General features: G+C 41.0%; 1 protein-coding gene across 1 annotated transcript in view; it reads left to right on the top strand.

The window, feature by feature from the left end:
• Positions 1–19,319, top strand: part of ESYT3 (extended synaptotagmin 3) — a 56,480-nt gene extending 37,161 nt beyond the window's left edge. The window contains exons 11-23 of the mRNA XM_026647765.2: positions 3,065–3,113; positions 3,744–3,833; positions 5,307–5,369; positions 5,459–5,527; positions 7,796–7,861; positions 9,635–9,721; positions 10,148–10,297; positions 11,730–12,148; positions 13,488–13,586; positions 14,602–14,733; positions 16,460–16,565; positions 17,182–17,231; positions 18,560–19,319. Of these exons, the coding sequence (XP_026503550.1) occupies positions 3,065–3,113; positions 3,744–3,833; positions 5,307–5,369; positions 5,459–5,527; positions 7,796–7,861; positions 9,635–9,721; positions 10,148–10,297; positions 11,730–12,148; positions 13,488–13,586; positions 14,602–14,733; positions 16,460–16,565; positions 17,182–17,231; positions 18,560–18,596 (1,417 nt within the window). The 3' untranslated portion in view covers positions 18,597–19,319. The remainder of the gene's footprint in view (positions 1–3,064; positions 3,114–3,743; positions 3,834–5,306; positions 5,370–5,458; positions 5,528–7,795; positions 7,862–9,634; positions 9,722–10,147; positions 10,298–11,729; positions 12,149–13,487; positions 13,587–14,601; positions 14,734–16,459; positions 16,566–17,181; positions 17,232–18,559) is intronic.
• Positions 19,320–19,386: the final 67 nt, after the last annotated feature.

Raw genomic sequence — 19,386 nt, 5'->3', positions numbered from 1 at the left:
CTGAAGGTCAAACTTGCATTGCTACTTCATGAGCTGTACCTGTCCTGTGGACGGACAGGATTGTCAACATGGCATTCTTAGATAGCAGCGCATTAGGGGAAGCTTTGCAGAAGATAACTAAGAACCACCAAATTCCACCTACCTAAGTACAGTATATCAGAGCTGGCTTCTTAAGAAGAGGTGCTTTACATTTATGTACTTCAAAACATACTACGCAATTTGCCACCACTCAAAAATGGGATGCGACCAAGACCCAAAATAAAGTGTTTGTATTAATTTTGATGGAATGAATGGGCCCAAAGAGTTAACCATCTTAACATGAGCCTGTCCCTGTCCAACATGAAACAAGGTTTGGGGTTTAGTATACAGACGTTAGCCTGCTTACAACCATGGTGCAAACACCATTAAAATTCTTTTTAACCTTTTATTGAAGATACTGAGAAGGAAAAATCATTAAAACACTTGAAATGGGAAGTATTTAGCGAAGGGTTTTTTAAACATCCCGTGTGTGTGTTCTCTCTCTCTCTCGATAGTTTGTAGAGAAACACCACCACCACTAGCCTCCCTCTTTCCTTCCCCCCCCCCACACACACACTTGACAGTATTAAAAATATCTGTCCTTTTAGGAAAAAGAGCAAGTTAGTTGACATGGGCTGGAGCCGTTACTGCTGTTTAAAGCCAGATCCCATTTCCTAGAAGGCAAAAAAAGGGTCACGCATGCACACATACACGTGGTGGTGGTGGTGGGGAATATCAAAGAGAAGACACCTCTTTTGTCTCTGGTGTTGACTTTCTCACTGCTGGAGAAACACAGGCAAGGCACATGATCCTTTTATTAGCCACTCTGAGACCTTGCAAATGTGCATCAGACTGTTTAGGACATTGCCATTAGCTGGCTTTCTGGTCACAGGTTTACAGCAGTGTTGCAAAATATAGTCGTGGCCAGCTAAGCCAGACTGTCCTGAGACAGGAGGAAAAAGGAGTGAGATAAGAGAGAAGCAATAAGGTGGGGAAGGAACAGAACAGTGTGTGTCACTGTCAGACAGAAAGACCGCCTCGGATGGTGGTTGGTATTTAGCCAGAGCCAGCGGAGGTGGCAATGTCATCTGGGCTCCTCTCTCTGGCACGGTCTGTGTCAGCACATCTCTTCGGCTCAGGACGAGGGCCCAACTGTGTTATGGAAAAATCCTGGGGTCCCAGGAGACACTGGGGGTGGCAGCGCTGATGGTAGAGCTCGCTGCAGTGGTTGCTGGCAGGTAGCTTTCTCTTCTGCTAGTTTTCCCCTAAAAGGGAGTGGTGATGTGGAATAGCACATCCCCTCATTATTTTGTCTGCCAATTAGGCCTAATTTCTGACACACCAGTTTTGGTTCACTGATTTCCAGTTTTGTCAACAATGGTAAGACAAAATAGATGACTCTCAATGTCCCCAAAGTAGCCATAGAATGGATGAAGGAAACACTAGAATTAATCAGTCATCTTACCTACCTAGGAAGTGAGATGTGCAAGCAACAAATATCCAAAGGGGCAAATAACGCTTCCAAAAGCTTGAAAGTAGCATGATTGGCACTGATAGAAAAATGATTTTTTAATGCCAGAGTCATGTTTGTCCTCCTTTTATGGAGCAGAGCAATGAAAATCTCCAACAGAAATTGATAAGATGACCAACTCATTCCAAAGTAAATGCTTGCAGAAGATCTTCAGAGTCTGTTGGCAAGAGTTTTTTGCTCTACTTAGAATTTCTGATGATGTTGCAACCCAATCTAAGGCATCAAATATGGTAAAAAGACAACAATGGATGTATTTATGGCATCCTTAAAGCATGTCCTAAACGCTACTTCCACTGCAAATGATATGGAAATCACCTAGAAAGAGGGGAACCTAGAGAAACATATGCAGAACGAGAGAGAAGCCAAATCCATCAACCTGACACTCAAAGGCCTGAATAGTCCAGCAAAAGACCAAAATAAATAGTGGAAACTGGTGAACACTCTATGCACCTGAGGGTGCTGGACATAGGTGCCAACTTCCCCTCTGCCCCGTGGGTGCTTGATTTTTCCCCTCCCCCCTCACTGCCCCACCCCTGCACCGCCTTCGCTCTGCTCCAATTCCACCCCCTTCCCCAAAGTCCCCACCTCTTCTCCACCTCCTCCTTCGAGCGCGCCGCTTCCCTATTCCTCCCCCTCCCTCCCGTAAAGTCCTAAGCACCGCCAAACAGCTGTTAGGCGGCGGGAGGGAAGCGCTGGGGGGCGGGAGGGGTAGCGGGATGTGGTGTGCTCAGGAGTGGGAGGGGGGCAGGAGGCGGGGCAAGGGGAGTTTGGCTGCCTGTGGGTGTGGAGCACCCACTAATTTTTCCCCATGGGTGCTCCAGCCCCGCAGCACCCATGGAGTCGGCACCTATGGTGCCGGAGGAGACAGAAAAAGATGGTGGTGACTTCCAGTTCCACACTTTTCTTGTTTACCAGGGATGATCTTAAGAGTCCTTGAATTCTATAAATAGGCCTTTGTTTTTAATAATTCACTCTGTCTCCCATTTTCCCATCAACATTTGTTATAGTGACATTTTATCAACTTTCACTTACAGTTGAGCTCACAATTAGAGTATATTTGTAGGTCCAATTATTACTACTGAGGGATGCACACATTTATTCATGCAGGAAACTTAACATTGAGGGATTAATTCCTTTAGTCCAAATAATTGTCTCTAAACCTCTTCTTTTTTTTTTTTTTTTAAATGTGGTTGTGGTTATTTTTGATTGTGATGCAAATAACTCTGAGCACTAAAAGTGATTCCTAAAATGAGGGACACTTGAGTGGTACATTTCAAAGGTCCCTTCAGATGTGTGTTTTATATAAGCATTTCCACAGGGAGAAGATTCATAAAAGCCAAACATGTTCAGTAACACATGCTGAGGGTAACGTGTAGCTTTTGTTCTAGACATGGATTCCATTATAGATCTGTTTGGTGAAATATTCATCTCTTGTCCATTAATTATAATATGCTGTTCACCAAAACATTCAATGTAGTAATGAATATTGTGACATGTTCTCTTTTTGTCTTGCAGCTTACTTATAAGCCTTGCTGATGTAATGAATGACACAATTGTTGATGAGGTAAAAGTTTATGGTCTGTTTCCAAATGTTATACTATGGACCTTGCACATTCCCTGATGTTTCTGCACACTTGCAGCTTGTTATTGGCACAATTTTATTACAGGAAAGAGAAGTGACAGCTGGTTACTGTTGCTCATAAAACTTTAAATACCCAAAGGAATGGCTTTTCAGTTAAACTGGCAACTCCTGCCAGCACAGTACAAACTCAAGTGCTATTTTGCATTTGTGTTGCATATGCATAGTGTGTCCTGAGTGTGTGTACAAGTCTCTAAATAGATCTTAGTTAAAAATTTCTTCCTGGGCAAAGAAACAATAAATTATAGTATGACGCTTTTGTTCTGGAATCCAGCACAATGCAGAGATTGCTGCCCCCAGTTTCCAGTACTTACTCTTATTAGTATTGTTAGTTCCATATGATGATTAGTATCTTATTTATATATTAATGTTTCAAGTCTTTATTTCTAAATACGCTTAAGTAGGTCAGTTTATGCATAAAAAATTCAAGCTCAAAGTGCAATTTAAATTGGCTCTTGTACATAATTCACAGTAGGATTGCGACACAGAATGCGTTTTTCTGCAAACAGTTCTCAGGGTGTGTGTGTTTTTGTTTGTTTTATTCTCTTCACTTAGTGGTTTCCCTTAAGTAAGACTGCAAGTGGACACTTGCATTTAAAGCTCGAGTGGCTTTCGTTAGTAACTGACCAAGAAAAACTACATGAGGTGAGTGTTGTTTGTTTCAGGTATTCCGACATTATATATCAGTCTGATCGGCTCCTTTGCAGAGTAATATGACCCAACTATGAACCAGAAGTAATCCTCCTGGAGCTTATATTTGTTTGACAGAGCTTAGATATGAACTTTCCCCAAGACTGAATTTGTTTGCATCAAGAGAGCTCATCTAATTCCTGATTAGGTTTAAAATAAGGAAAATGATGCAACCCTTCTTACTTTTTTAAAAAGTAGTAGCATTTGACAGCAGTGGCCCAATAATCTCTCTCTTCTCCCCGCTTCCTTCTACCACCCCCAAATCACCACCGTATCTGAGCCACTGCACATAGCATAAACCAACTCCCAATAGTGAAACTAGTTTGGGGCTGTGGCTATAGAACACTGTAGTGGTACTCTCAGTGGGCTAGTTTGCATCACTCTCTCATTTTTAAAAGTGTTCCCTCCTTACCACAATTCAACCAAAGCACTTAAGCACATGCTTAAGTTCCAGTGAAGTCAATGGGACTTTATACACTTTTTTTGAATAGTGATAGACATGCCCAGGTATAAAGTTAAGCACATGCTTACATGCCCCCCTGAATGAGGGGCTCAGTTCTCCAGTAAAGGCATTGCATAGCACTGAGGTCATGATGTTGAAGACTTAAACCCTGATCGGCCACACTTTCACTCTGTTTTTTGAGAAGTTGAGTCACTTTGAACCTTTCAGCTTCATTTTAAATTGTGTTACAATTGTAGTTAGAGACATGCTACACATCTTAAAACTTCCATCACCACTGACTGGATTGACTAGATCATGTTATCTCACTATTGTGTATATTTTGTGCCTAATGTATTTAAATGTGCACATGGCAAATCTGACAAGGAAAGACATCTAGATAATGTGGACTGCAAATTGATAGGTGTGCAAACATGGAGAACAGAACCTCACTGGCCCTAGAGCCATATAATGTCCTCACATTAATCTAAACCTGGATGACATGGCAATGAACGAGTGATACAAATTACTCCAGTTGTGTTTGGCTGTTGGCCACATCCAGTTTCTCCCTAGTCACTTATTTCATCAGTCTGACCTGAACAGCACTTGTCTTGAAACAAACATGTTCTGGAACATAATTTGTACACCCAGATTCATAATTCTCCTCACCTCCACTCTGCTTTTGGGGTGCGTATCTGTCTGTCTGTGAAAGCATCTTGCTCCCATTGATTTCAGTGACAAAACACACACTGATTTGAATGGGAGCAGGATTGGAGCATACAATGCTGTGGTTTCTGCTCGTGTGACCTCAATCCTTTTTGAACAGTTAGACGTTGAGTTGCATGCCCCTAAATGCCAGGTTTTAGGAGCAAGTTGAAAAGCTGTTTGTTTCAGTCTAGCAACTCATGTCTTAGTAGGTACCGCATGCATTTGTGCTCTTCCGTGGTTTTGTCCCTGATGAGTTTTGTTTTTGTTGTTGATCTTCACAGGATAAGAATGGTCTAGCCACAGCATTGTTAATAGTCTATTTGGACAGTGCTTGCAACCTTCCGGTAAGTACAGAAGTAACAAGCAGCCTATACTTCTAATTTAAAAAAAAGCTGCACTAACTGTTTGTAAAATATATTCTCCACTGATACAGAAAAATCACTTTGAATACTCAAATGGTGAATATGGTGCAAAGAAGTTCAAAAACCAGAAATACCTCAAGGTAAATACAGATATTTTCTCAACACCCCATAAAAACACATGCTGCATTACACAATATTTAACAGGTTGGGCTGGTGTCCATTAAAGGAAAACATTTCAACCATGTCAGGAATTGGAGTCTGAATAACCATTGTTCTCTACATCAGTGGGCCAGAGCCATCCCTGGTATAACTCCATTAGCTCCGTCAATGGATACAGCCTGCTGCTTTTCTGTGATTTCGTTTTGACACAGTGTAAGTGAGGGAATGTGAAACAATAGAATACTCACCTATATTCTTACCCCAAAAAAATAAAAACCACCATCCTTGCACAATAAGAGAATCCAGCCATTGGACTAATTCCTACCCTCATATCCACTGCTGTAAGGCTTTCTACTCTTAAGGTGTCCTTTCAGTTCAATCTCTGTAAACTTCCATCCTTCCAAAATGGGCTAATGGCCATCTTCCTCTTTCTCAGAAATGGTCACTGGCTTTCTGTCTCCTTTAGAATCTAGCACAATCCCTTTCTCTTAGTATTTAGAGGAGTTTCCAAAGCTACCCTACCATATTGACCTCCTCCTTTTCCCTTCCACTTATTCCCTGTACTCCTCAAATGTTGCGTCTGTAAAGCACCTACCTCTCTTGGCTTTCTGTAATCCGACCAGGACACATCTCTTCAACTGTACCCGCTTACTCTTCTTTCAAACCAACTGTACATCCATTCCACAGAATCTTGAGTTAATCCCGTTTCTGATTGGTTGACCTTAGGTTTGCTGAATTACACAACATAGACTGTAAGATTTCTACATTTACAATGCCCGTTGGATTCAATCCTGCTTCCCTTCAGGGTCGCTGTTTTTGTTGTCGTCATACACTTAGGACTCAATTCTCCTTTCCCCATCTATCTTCATCCACCCACCCACCCACCTTATTTTGGTCATTCTACAGTGAGCAGTAGATCCCTTTTTTCCTATGCTTATTACCTATACCAGAGTTTCTCAACGACCGGTCTGTGGACACAGGGAAGGCAGCAAGCTGGGTCCTGGTAACAAAAAGGTTCAGAAACACCAACCTATACGACGACAAATGAGGGAATCTTACACGGTCTTTCAGTAGGAGTCCAAACAGGATCCTATGGGTGTTCCTCAGCATCAGGGAGAGGGTACTGACTTGAGGGATACATTGTTTCCTTAAGAGTACCATTGTAGGCTTTTGGGGTGGGAAACGATAGCCCGGTGCCTGTGGGTTTTTTCCTCTCTTGCTGGAGGCTGTGTTATCCATCCTGGGAAGGAACTAGCCTCCATTGGGAAAGTGCATCTTGTCATGAGGTTTCAAAGGCTGGCACTCTAGCTGCTTACACAATGAATCCAGATTCTAGGGAAATCCCCTCGCGAGGGCCTGAGCCTCAGTGAATCATGTGGGTAGCTGTATGAATGTGGGAATCTTTGCTGAGGGGAAGAATCTTATCTGTTTTTATTTTTTTTTTCTCCCCACTTGTCTGTCTTCCCAAAAAACGCCTACATTAATAGCTGCCACCTATTTATATCCAGAATGCACAATAGTTTGGCTTAAATCTGAAACTTGGATGGTGGAAGATCAAAATACGGTGTGTGTTTGTAGCAGCAAGCCATGCAAATCCAAAACTTAAAAGTTACTTAAGAACGGTCCAGAATGTAACTTAGTTTTATGTTCAAACTAGCACATGATTTGGCTGACGCTTTCGTACCATTTTTCATTCCTTGCTGCATATGCTGCCTTCCCCTGCAGACAGTTGCTCAGCTCGTGCTGAACTGACAAAGTTGGATAAGATGGTGCAAAAATACCTGAGCAATATCTGGTGCAAGTAGGTGGCCAGGCTACTAGTTGGTAACCATCCTCTTTAGCCCATTTTGGAAGGATGAAAGTTTACAGAGATTGAACTGAAAGGACACCTTAAGAGTAGAAAGTCTTACAGCAGTGGATATGAGGGTAGGAATTAGTCCAATGGCTGGATTCTCTTATTGTGTAAGGATGGTGGGTTTTGTTTTTGGTTTTTTTTGGGGGGAAGGGGTAAGAATGGATGAAATTTCCATTAAATATTTAGAGTGGGATTTAGGAGATCTGGCTGCTTAATTCCTATTAATTTTAATGGAAATAGGTTGCCCAAATCTCAGCCTGAGAGTTTAAAGTTAAGGTTGCTTTTTTTCCCCAGCTAAATATTGCAGATTAGCTAGAGCAGAAATGGCTTTGTATTGCTGGCTGAAAATGACTAATAACTGTCTCCTCCCCTTCTTTTAAAACATGGGAAACAGAAGATGGACCGGGACCCTTCTTCCTACGTCCAGCTCACCGTGGGTAACAAAATTCAGAAAAGCAAGGTGAGCTGTTGAATCCTTCCATTTGTCTTAAAACATTACTTTTTACATGAAGCTATTTTTGATGCTTAGCTGACTTAAAAAAGTTACTAGTGAAAGTGATCCAGCAGAGTTATCGACATGAACACAGCTGCATGGCATATAAATAATAGGTATATCTCCATATATTATTATCTCCTAGAACTGGAAGGGACCCCGAAAGGTCATCAAGTCCAGCCCCCTGCCTTCACTAGCAGGACCAAGTACTGATTTTTGCCCCAGATCCCTAAGTGGCCCCCTCAAGGATTGAACTCACAACCCTGGGTTTAGCAGGCCAATGCTCAAACCTATCCCTCCCCAAATATAGATTGCATATGAAAGGACTGCACTACTTTTTAAGCATGGCTTTTGGTTTGTATTTCAAGTAAAGCTTGAATTTAGAGGTAACAATTTATTTTTTTAGCGTCTGCTGTACAGACACATTTTATGTGGTGATTAACAGGTCACATGGGCCAATACAAGCGTGTTACCAGAACATAGTGGCTTACCAAATTTTTTCATCGTTTGGCTCGTGTCGATATAGTGTGGTCATCGCATGGACCACATCCCTTCCCACTGGTGTCAGGCTGGTATCTGCCCCTGTCATCAGAATAAATTCTCCTCCCTATTATATTTGAAGCCAATTCCCATCACAGTCTCTTTCCTTCACCCTCAGCCAAATTAAAATGAATCTCTTCCCACTCCCCTCCTGGATCGTTTTCCTCTTTACAATAAAAATCCACTTGCAATGAGTTTCTTCTCCTCCGTTACTCAGTTCTCACCCTGACAAACATAATAAATACCTGCTCAAGTCAGTCCTTCCCTCCCATTAACTCCATTCGACTTACTGCCCTGCAGTCACTTTTATCACAAATACATTTCTCTCACCTCCCGACAAATTGGAGTGAATCCTATTCCCCATGCACACAAGCTCAATTTGCCCACACTGAAACTCAAATATTCTCCCGTTACGTCAGTTCCAGCCACACGCCCCCCCCCCCAATGAAATTTGGTTTTACCTTAATCCTTGCCCCTTCAGATGCCTGCAGCCCCTTCCCAGGTTCTCGCTTTAGTCGTCTTCCTCCCCTCTCCCCCAAACCAATTCTCCCTTCTCGGGGGTCCTTGGTGCTCCTCTCCCCCATTCCCAGCCAGTGGGCCCTTCTGGCAGTGCTCTTGGGGTCAGCAGAGGCAGTCCGTTTTATGGAGCAGTCTCAGCAAAGGCCCTACTGGCAGTCCCAGCTCTCTTTGCTTCTGAAGTGGTCACACGCAAGGGGTTAGAACCTGCAACATCCAGCTTGAGAATCTCTGCTTCAGCCTCTGTATCCTTCATTTCTACCTGCTGTACCCAGTGGAATTCAGTGCTGGTGACTGTGGAAGCCACTTCCTGTTATCTGGGAGGTTCCATTTGGAAGCAACTAGTTTTTGCTTTTTATTTTGAAAGGCAGAGAAGAATCCTGACGTTGCAGGTTATGGGAACGCTAGTCAGAGCAGATTATAACCCGACTGACCTGTCTTGGCACTCGCATGTTCTGCAGAACTTGTTCTGGCTTTGCCAGCCAGAGACCGTGTTTCTGTGCACTTGTCTGCCCTGGGAATTCCACTGTCTTTATGGCTTGGATGTAGCATCATTTGGATAAAACAACCATAATAGAGGGATTTCCAATGCCACATCATTGTCTTATGTCTATATATAAAGTCCTAACAAACACTTGGACAAGAACAAAAAGCTAAAATACCACAATCCTCTTCTTTCTACAGACCTGCAACTTCAGTAAAGATCCTGTGTGGGGCCAGGCTTTCACGTTCTTCGTCCACAGTGCACAGTCCCAGTCGCTTCATTTGGAGGTGAAAACGAGTGTTCTTCCTTTGCCTTCTCTGAATTTATAGTCTGGCTGTGATGCAGCTTCACTCTACATGCCTGCTGGGATTTGTGTTTGAGCTGGAACAGTCTTTGGACTTGTGTGCTCCCTTTAGGGGGAGAAGGACTGATGAATTCTCCAGCCCCTGCAGAAATCTGTGCCAGTTCTACTGCTATGGGGGTCTCCCCAGTCACACAGAGATGCGTGGGATTTGCCCTTAAAATACATCAACTGGTTGTGCTTTCTGGAATGTTGGCATGGCCTGTCTGAATGCATCCATATTCAATAGTAGGCCCTACAATAGACAAACGCCTTCTTTTCATGTTTTGGTCTAAGTTATTCCAAACGTCTAGCTTTGCTGTATACATAATACATAACACCTTGCCTTCTAATAAAAACCTCCTCTTTCCAGATAAAAGATAAGGATCGGGAGAATGCGCTGGGAACCTTGGTTGTCTCTCTCTCCCACTTGCTAAAGGATTCTGAGATGACTCTTGATCAGAAATTTCAGCTGGATCATTCTGGTTTAGACAGTTTTATTAAGATGAAACTTGTGTTGCGGGTATGTTGTTCCTCTTTCATATACTTTCTTTCTTTTTACTCTGATTCCCCAGAAGAAGCCTGAATGTCACTGAAATAAACCTATAAATCTCTACTCCATGGCCTGTCTAGATACATTTTTAAAATCTGTACATCCCAACAAATGCGACATAACTGCTAGCAGTTATGAAATTATATGCTCAGATTTAACTGCAACTCAACAGAAACTATATGAATCTGTCCTGAAGGATAACACCCAAACTAAACTGATTGTGTTTCCTAACTTAGTCATTGCAAACAAATACAAGAACTACATCAGATTCAACCCATGTACTGTATGTGCCCTACCCAATAGAATAGGATTTTTTTTTTTATTTTAGCAAACTGTTGCCAAGTGTTTTCTTAAATATACACACTGCTTATTTTATCATTTAGCTGCAAGACTAGGGTGTAGCAGTGGTAGCTGCCCTATAGTTAAGATTGAAGCTAGCTTCTCATTGTAAGCCTGATTTCTCCCCCTTACCTCCCCTAAAAGAAACTGGTCCCTCTGAAATTTGGTATGCTGCATTTCATCCCAGTTAGTGTGTGTGCGGGTGTGTGTTCATCTCATGTGTCGTCCTCTTCTCACCATTTCCTCACCACCACCACCCCTGGGAAAATTTGGTAAAAGTCAAGAGTTTTGAGGATATTTCTTTTTAAAAAAACAACCTACAGTTAGGCTGCTAAAATGAATATTTAAACACCTAAATAAGTGACCTGATTTCAAAAGTGCTGAACGCCCAGGAGCCTCAGGGGCAGTTTAGGCCACTTTATATAAAGGCCTGAATTTGCATTCGGTAACCTAACCCTAAACACTTCCTCTCCCTGCCCCAATATTGGCCAGGGTGTTTTGAACATTTTCTCCTAACCTTTGTTAGGAAAGGCGACCAGCAGGAATCAGGGTGCTATAATGCTAGGTAGGTACACCTATGCACAGCAAGCAAGTCCCTACCCCGAAGAGCTTCCAATTTCAATAGAGAAGATAGGAAGTAGATTCCCATTTTCCAGATGGGGGAACAGAGTCACACAAACATTGACTATTCCAGTGTCTCATAGGGAGTCTGTATAGCAGAGCTGGGATTAGAACCCAGTTTTAGTTCCCGTTCAGCACCTTTAGTACAAAATCATCCCTTTATTTGCTTAGGGAGAGAAGGGATGAAACTGGGGAGCGGTAGTGGGGAGTGTAATCTAATGAGAACAACTTCCTAGAGTTTGACAAGTGTCCTAAGGGCAGTAGTGGAAGCCCCATTACTTAGGAGTTCTTAGATACAATATGTGCTGTGAGACACAATCGTGCTGGCAGAGGATGGTCTAGGATAATCTAACAGGAAATCAGTACTGTGCTCTTCAGAATGAGCATGCACCTTAATATCGGCATTAATCACTAGCTGATTTTCTATATCGCTTGGTTTTAGGTCTTGTGCATCAAGGAACCTGATCCACAAAGCACCTATACTGGTGTTAATGCCTTGAAGCAAGTTCCTGTACCTGCAGCAGAGAAGGATGGAAACCAATGCAAAAATCCCCTACCATCAAAAGCAGAACCCTCCAAAATGCCCCATGTGAGCAAAGACTCTGGAGTGCCTGAATCCAAAGAAGCTAAGGAGGAGAGCAGTGCAGATCTTACTGGATCTGAGAACCCAGCAGGCCCCGCAGTAAATGAGACTATTGCTGAGCTTAATGCACCAGCAGGGGCACACAATCTGGAATCCCAACCCTTGGTGACTCTACCCACAAGAACCCTGGAACACAACGCTGCCCCCAGTGTTGCTTCATTGGGCTCTCTTGCCTCTTCATGCTTTGAATTAGATCACAGCAATCCGAACCTTCTTAAGTATGTATCTTCTTACGCTTGAATTTTGCTTTACCTGGACACTCTTCTTTTTGCAGGCTTCTACTATGTCCAAAGGAATGGTTGAGTTCTCAGCCCACAACACTGACTTGAAATCCAAGGATTTAGCAGGGAACTCGCATAAACATTTCAGTCAGGAGCAAGTAAACTTCAGTCAAATTCAGATCTGTGTAAGCAGATGCAGCTCTTTTTGCCTTTGTTTTCAAGGGAATTGCATCTCCTTACATGAAGGCTGAATTTAGTTTTATGCATTTAAGGCACTCCACAGGGTTCACGTAAGTCCCACATCCCATCATTGAAAAATACACTTGCCTCAGGTACAATAAGCATATTTGGGATTAAAGGTAAGGGTAGAACTCCACGTGTAATACACATTAAAGTGAAACCTTTGCGAAGTGATGCAAACAGACTAAAGCTCAAGTAGGTTTGGCTGACATTTTCCCAGCCACTTTTGAAAATGGAAAAACTTTGAACAGTTTTCACAATCCGTGCATGGATGGTCTCATTAGGAGGCCGGAAAAGTGTATGTGAGCCAGTACTGCCATCAGGTAGGGTCTGTCCCATAGGAGTCAGTGGGAGCTCCATGCATCTGGCTTTGTATAATTATTTCCCTTTTGAGAAATTTTAGCCACTTTGTGAGCTGAAAGAAGCACAGAAGTTTCTGTCAATCAAGTAGAGGCATCAAACCAATTTCAGCTGTTAGTTTTAACCTTTTAAAGTCAATACTTCCATAGAGTGGAAGTCAACTTAATTTAAAATAGGAATTTGTTATGAATCTTTTTAATAACATTCCAGGTGATGATGTACGAAGACAGGGCCCCCAAACAAATTCACTAAGCAGAGGATTACACACACATTGTACTGTGCTTATTAAAGAGCACTTATAATAATCAGATATTTAAATTATGGAAGCATGTGCTGTCGTCCCAATGCTACACTAATACCAAGAGCAGATACCAATATAATAAACACCATGACCATTCTTGGCATTAAAATGAGCATTTCTGGTAGAGGCCTTGTAGATCACTCATATTCTACAGGAACACATGGAGGATACCAGGAACAGGTAAGTGCTGTGCTTGGAAAACTGGGTTTAAATTTTTCAAGGTGAGATGTATAATATGTTTTGGTGAGTGACTGATTTAATGATGCACTGGATTTCAATGCATTTTTAATGTAGTTTTTCCCCATTGTTGTGACTTGTTCAACTGAAAATGAACCTCAACCCCTGCATCTCATAGCACACACCCTGTGTACTGATCTTATGTGTGCATCCGGATGCTAAATAGTTGAAAATCCTGAACATGTAACTGTCTTACAGTGGAACTAATCTAACTGCAGTGCTCCTGGGAGAGATCCAGCTCACTGTGCGATATGCCTCTTTGCGACGGAGTCTCATTGTGATGGTAAATAGTTGCAGGTAACACTGACGTACTGTTGTTTGTATTTACCTAGAATCTAAATGAGAACATAGCGTTTCTTGTGAATATTAATGCTTCACTTCAATGTCTCTCTCTCATGCAGTGTACACAACACAGCAGTGCTAACATTGCTGTAAGAAACATTTGCTGACTCAAACTGTGCAACTTTGCTAGGCACAGAAATCACCACATTTCATCAACGTAGTATTCTGTGTCTGATAGTGGCTGGTAGAGCAGGTTCAGTGGAAAATGTCCACTTTAGGATTTGTTAAAATTATGGAATAACCTGCCCATACAGTAACTTTTACTAACACTAATGGTGGGGGGGAATGCCCTGGAACACAAGGGCTATTGGCCTTGATTTTTCAAGAATAGATGCCTACAGTTAGGCCTGGTCTACACTACGACTTTAATTCGGATTTAGCTGCGTTAATCCGAATTAACCCTTCACCCGTCCACACTACAGAGCCAGTTAATTCGAATTAAAGGGCACTTAAAATCGATTTCTGTACTCCACCTCGACGAGCGGAGTAGCGCCTAAATCGATTTTGTTAATTCGAATTAGGGTTAGTGTGGCCGCACACCACCGAATTACTGTGGTTAAAGTAATGGGGTAGTGTGGCCGCACACCACCGAATTAATGTGGTTAAAAACCGAATTAATGTGCTTAGTGTGGCCGCGCACAATCGAATTTATACAACCTGTTTCCCAAATTCGAATTATCTAAATTCGGATTAATCCTGTAGTGTAGACATACCCTTAGATTACTACATCCCTACTCAGGTGGCCTCATTTCTCAAAAGCAGTGTCCAGCAGCTTCCACTCAATTCAATGAGTCTGGAAAATTTTATATAACTGCATTTGAAACCCCTAAAAGCATTCCTTGCTTACAAACCAGCCACCAAGACTATTACTTTTATCCTCTAGCCTAAGTTTGGCCTGACTTTTAGTTCAGAATGTACATAGTAAAGAGGCTCCCTATCGTATCAACACAGACTTATGTTCTTTTAAAAGAAACTTGATGCCAGCTTCTAATCGTGGAGTAGATCCATATGTTCGTGTCTACCTGCTTCCAGATAAAAGATGGGCAAGCAGAAAGAAGACTACTGTTAAGAAAAAAACACTGAACCCCCATTATGACGAGAAGTAAGTAGGAAACTTCATATAATTACTGCTGAACTATTAACAGAAAAGATTAACTGATCTTTAGCAGGCACTCACTCTACCTAATGAAATAGTTTGCATAGCTGTATGCATCTGTCATATATTAAGTCTTTGCACCATATAGTCCTTTCAGCTTTTCTACAAAACTTACTGTTAGGGGCTGGAATTCACCAGTAATTAAGGTACTTGGGCAGAACCAAACACCAGTCTTTGTATTTCTAGGGACATCCCTCTCTCCTGCCTTTCCAAAGTTCAGTAAATGCTGCTGCTTGTCTCTTAATGTGGCTTGTTCCTGTTGTATCCCCTCTTCTTGCATGTTAGTCTTTCCTTTTGATGCACCAAACCCTTCCTTTGAAGCCCACTGATTCCTTTCACGCTTCCACAAAGACTTTAAAAAGTCACCTTTTTGAGACTGGGCCAGTTGGTTTGTTATATATCTAAATTACATGATCTAGTTTAGGTTGTAAACCATATTTTCTGTCTGTTTGTATAGGGCCACGCACACTAGTGCTTAAAACATCAATACAAATAAGTAAAACCCGCTAATCAACTGTTCAGCCAACATTTTTGAAAAAGTGACTTTGGGTGCCTGTTTTTGGAGCCCCACTTGACACTTCAGAGGTGTTCAACACTTTCTGGAAATGGAGAGAGACTTTGTCTCAAGGTGGGCCATGCAAAATCAATAACTATTGAAAAATCTTAACCCCTGACTTCTTAAAACTGTGGAATTGTTGTTTCTTACTCCCTGGATGACTGCTGTGTATTTGCCTCTCTGCTCCTTTGAAGCCTCACCACTGCTGTTGGGAACACTTCCTCTTCTCCCCCATCCCTCTTTCCAGTATCTCACAAGTCCTGTACTACTTGTAATGCAGTTCAGTGAATACATAGTATTCACTATCTCAAAACACTCCACCTTACAAACCTGACTTTTGGAAAAACTTTAGTCATGCTGACACTTTCTTCCCTACACAGCACCTCACAGACCTAATTTTGTCTTCAGTTTGGATGATTAGCATAGCATGTGCCAGAATCGTGACTAAGAACTCTTACCCCACTTCTTTTGTCTTGCCTTAATATGACACAGGGTTAATTTATTTCAGAAACATCCCTTCCTCCTCCCCCCACATGGGAGGGTTTAATGTGGGCTGCTTCCATTAGATGATCGATTTTGTCCTGTAGACATTCGAATTCTGCATATGGGAGAAGATAGCCATAAATAGAAGTTTATCCTAAACACGTGTCTCTTGTATTGCCCAAGTTCTCTTGCTGTGGTGGAAAGTGCTAATCAATCCTCAGATGATGTATTCTGTCATTGATCTAGAAGGGATTTGTGTGGAACAACTAATAAGGTTAACTATGGAAATACTACTACCAAAGACAAGTAGGGATCTAGTCTCCACTGAACAGGTAGGGTCTGAGCCTTCCAGACTGGTGCAAGTTGCTCTGATCAAATATTAGTGTCCAAAACAGGAGTTTTATGTTGTCAAGGTTTGTATTCAAATAGATAGTGAAGTTCTCAACCTGTGTTTAGGACTCACTTTGTAGAGTACACCTTATCCTGTAAAGCACAGCCATGCTGACTCTCTACAATACTAGTTTGTTCTGACCCCTGACACTTGTGTCTAGCTTTTGGTTTTTATTAGTACAGTTTGACTTCATTGATTCTAGTCTCTTTGTTAGCATGCACTTTTGAAAACTCTCTTTTTAGATTTGAATTTTTTGAAGCTTTGGAAGAAGTTAAGAAAAGAACACTAGACGTTGCAGTGAAAAATAGCAGGCCGTTTATTTCACGTGAGAGAAGGGAATTGGGAAAAGTAAGTTTAAACTAAAGTACTATTCAATATTAAACATTTATTCTAAAAAATGTCTTTACCATGGAAGCTGACTGGACATCTGTTCATACTCTCTAACTTTTTTGTATAAGACTTACACTTAAACTGCCCTCAGTATCACAGGTGATAAAGCTTTCTGCCACTAAATTATAGTGCCAGCAGGTAGGACTGGCCAGGAAACAATTTTTGGAAATCTTTGTGCCAAAACAGGATGAAAAGCCACAAACTCAATTTTTTGTGGAACTGGAATTCTGCACTACTTAGTTTAGTAGAGAGAAAAATATGCTCCGTGGCTGCCAAGGAACCAGGGCTCCCCTGCAACTTGCCTGATGGGCTGCTGAGGCATGGGACTAATTTTCTAACAGAAAATTCACTGGCAAAACGAAAAATTTCCCATCAGTCACTCTGATGGAAAATTCCTGAGCAGCTGTGCTCAGTGCTGAGGGTGGTAACAATGTTTAAAGCTCAGCTCTTTGGAACTGGAGCTATACCTCTAGAATTCTGACTGGAGGAGAGGCTAACAGTTTACATTTACAAATCTGTTAGCAAAGTTTAAATGTATATGTTGGCTATAAAATATGGCTTTTTTTTTTTAAAGGTGCTGATTGACCTGTCAAAGGAAGATTTAATCAAAGGCTTTTCACAATCGTAAGTTTCTTTATAGCTTCAAAGCTTGCTAACCACTGCCTCTTAAGTGAAACATCTTGATTACAAATGTGCTACTTTTATCTTAAATTATGGGCCATATGTTTTGTAATTTGAGTGAATAGTCCATTATCAATTGCAAATGTAAAACTAACTAGAATTAGCTTGGATACAGAACCAAATTTAAATGGTTAACTTGTTTATTAGTACAAGACGTACTGCTTGAAATGTATTTGAGAGGATTAATAAACTAAGAATATTTTGTAGATTTAATGTAGAATAGTTACATTAAACTCTGGGGCAAAACAAAAGTAGCACATTAACGGGGTATTGTTTGCTACAAGGCATTGATTTTTCATAACTTGGAGATAAATGTCTATCAGCAATACTGATTTTCTGATAAATTTCAAACAGTACTGTATAGGAATTATTAAACATTAAGATGTTCAAGATCATGCCTGTCTAGTTTCAAATGTGAAACCTTTAGTGATCATGATTGAGGCTACAGTAGCAACACCGCAGTATTAGATACTTAATAGAAGTACCTGCTCCAAATTTAAGATTACCTGATTTCAAACTGGAAAAACTGCACACGCAGGTTGAGATGTCTAGCCACCAGACATCTATAATGTTTTGATTACAAACTTTTAGTTAAGGTTCAGACAGGTCAAAAAGGCCTCAACCTAGTTTCTAAATTATTTCAATTGCTAATTTTCCCCATTGCAAGTTTACATTGTTTTAAAGTTTCTACTGAGTGCTGGAATTAATGGCTTCAGCTCTTTTCTCCTCCCCCACCTGCACCCCCATTCCATGCATGTTACACAAAGAAGAGCTTCAAAGGCATGAAGAGCTGTGTAGCTCTTTCCCACGCCCACACAAATGAATGTTACACTAAGACGGGTTGGCAACCTTTCAGAAGTGGTGTACCGAGTCTTCACTTATTCACTCTAATTTAAGGTTTCGCGTGCCAGTAATACATTAACATTTTTAGAAGGTCTTTCTATAAGTCTATAATATATAACTAAACTATTGTATGTAAAGTAAATAAGTTTTATTTTTAAATCAGCTCACGTGCCGCCTTTGGCACACGTGCCCTAGGTTGCCTACCCCTGCACTAAGAGAGGAGCTTGAAAAACATGAAGCTGAACTCAAAAGCTTGTCTCTTTCACCAACAGAAGTTGGTCCAATAAAAGATCTCACCCACCTTGTCTCACACACAAAACGAGTCAAACTCCTAAAGGGCACTTGTTAAAACTACACTAGACTTTGTTTTCTTATAGGTGCTTCTTTCAAATATAGTTTTTAAAGACAGCAAATTATGTCTCTTGCAGGTATGAGCTGATGGCAAAGAGACGGAGCAGAAGATGATGTCCTGTATCATGTGCCTTTTATGCAATAACGATTTACTCTTTATATTAATGTATATATGTAGATTCTGTAACTAATCTATTTTAAAACTTCAGAATATTGTACACAAAGCAAGTTGTGAAGTGAAATGTTTATAGTTTACCTTTTTCAATGACTGGCTATCATTTTAGAAAAGGTAAGAATACAAGAAATTTTAAATCTTCAGATTTAGACTGGCTCTAAATGTATTATTAGGTACTCAAGCATTTGTTCTTGGATTAGTCCTACAAGGCATATCTTCAAAGAAACTTTGGTTTCCATATTTGATTGTTCATTTAAACAAGAATATCTTTAGTCCCAAGAGTACAGCAGGTCTGACTTTTTTGTAAGATAGACTTCACTTCTCCAGGCTGCCAGTATCTTAACAGAATGCATTAAACTATGGCAGGTGCAGAATAGACTTTCAAAACACTCCATTACAAGATGATAGTGCTTCAAAAAAAAGTTATTACAATTGATATACAAGTCTAGATACTATTGTGTTACTATTCAACTGTCCAGGAGCTTTTTATAAAGCCAATTTATAGGTGTGATCTGGAAAGGTATATATGTAATGAGCCACCAAAGCAGGGTGAATAACTGTGCCAAATTATTAACAGGGTTTTAATTGATGCCTTAATGTTGAAAATTATTACTGTACTTAACTGTCTTGTGAACCTTGCTATTAATACACAGTCCACTTATAAAACTGTAGTTATCTTTAACAGGTTTTTATTTAAACATGGGTCAAGTATGTACCAAAATACTTCCA

The sequence above is a fragment of the Terrapene carolina genome, unplaced genomic scaffold (genome assembly GCF_002925995.2).
Source record: "Terrapene carolina triunguis isolate 2854851 unplaced genomic scaffold, T_m_triunguis-2.0 Scaffold62, whole genome shotgun sequence".
NCBI lineage: Eukaryota > Metazoa > Chordata > Testudines > Emydidae > Terrapene > Terrapene triunguis.
Note: the sequence above shows the minus strand (reverse complement) of the source record. Positions and strands in the feature narration are given on the sequence as shown.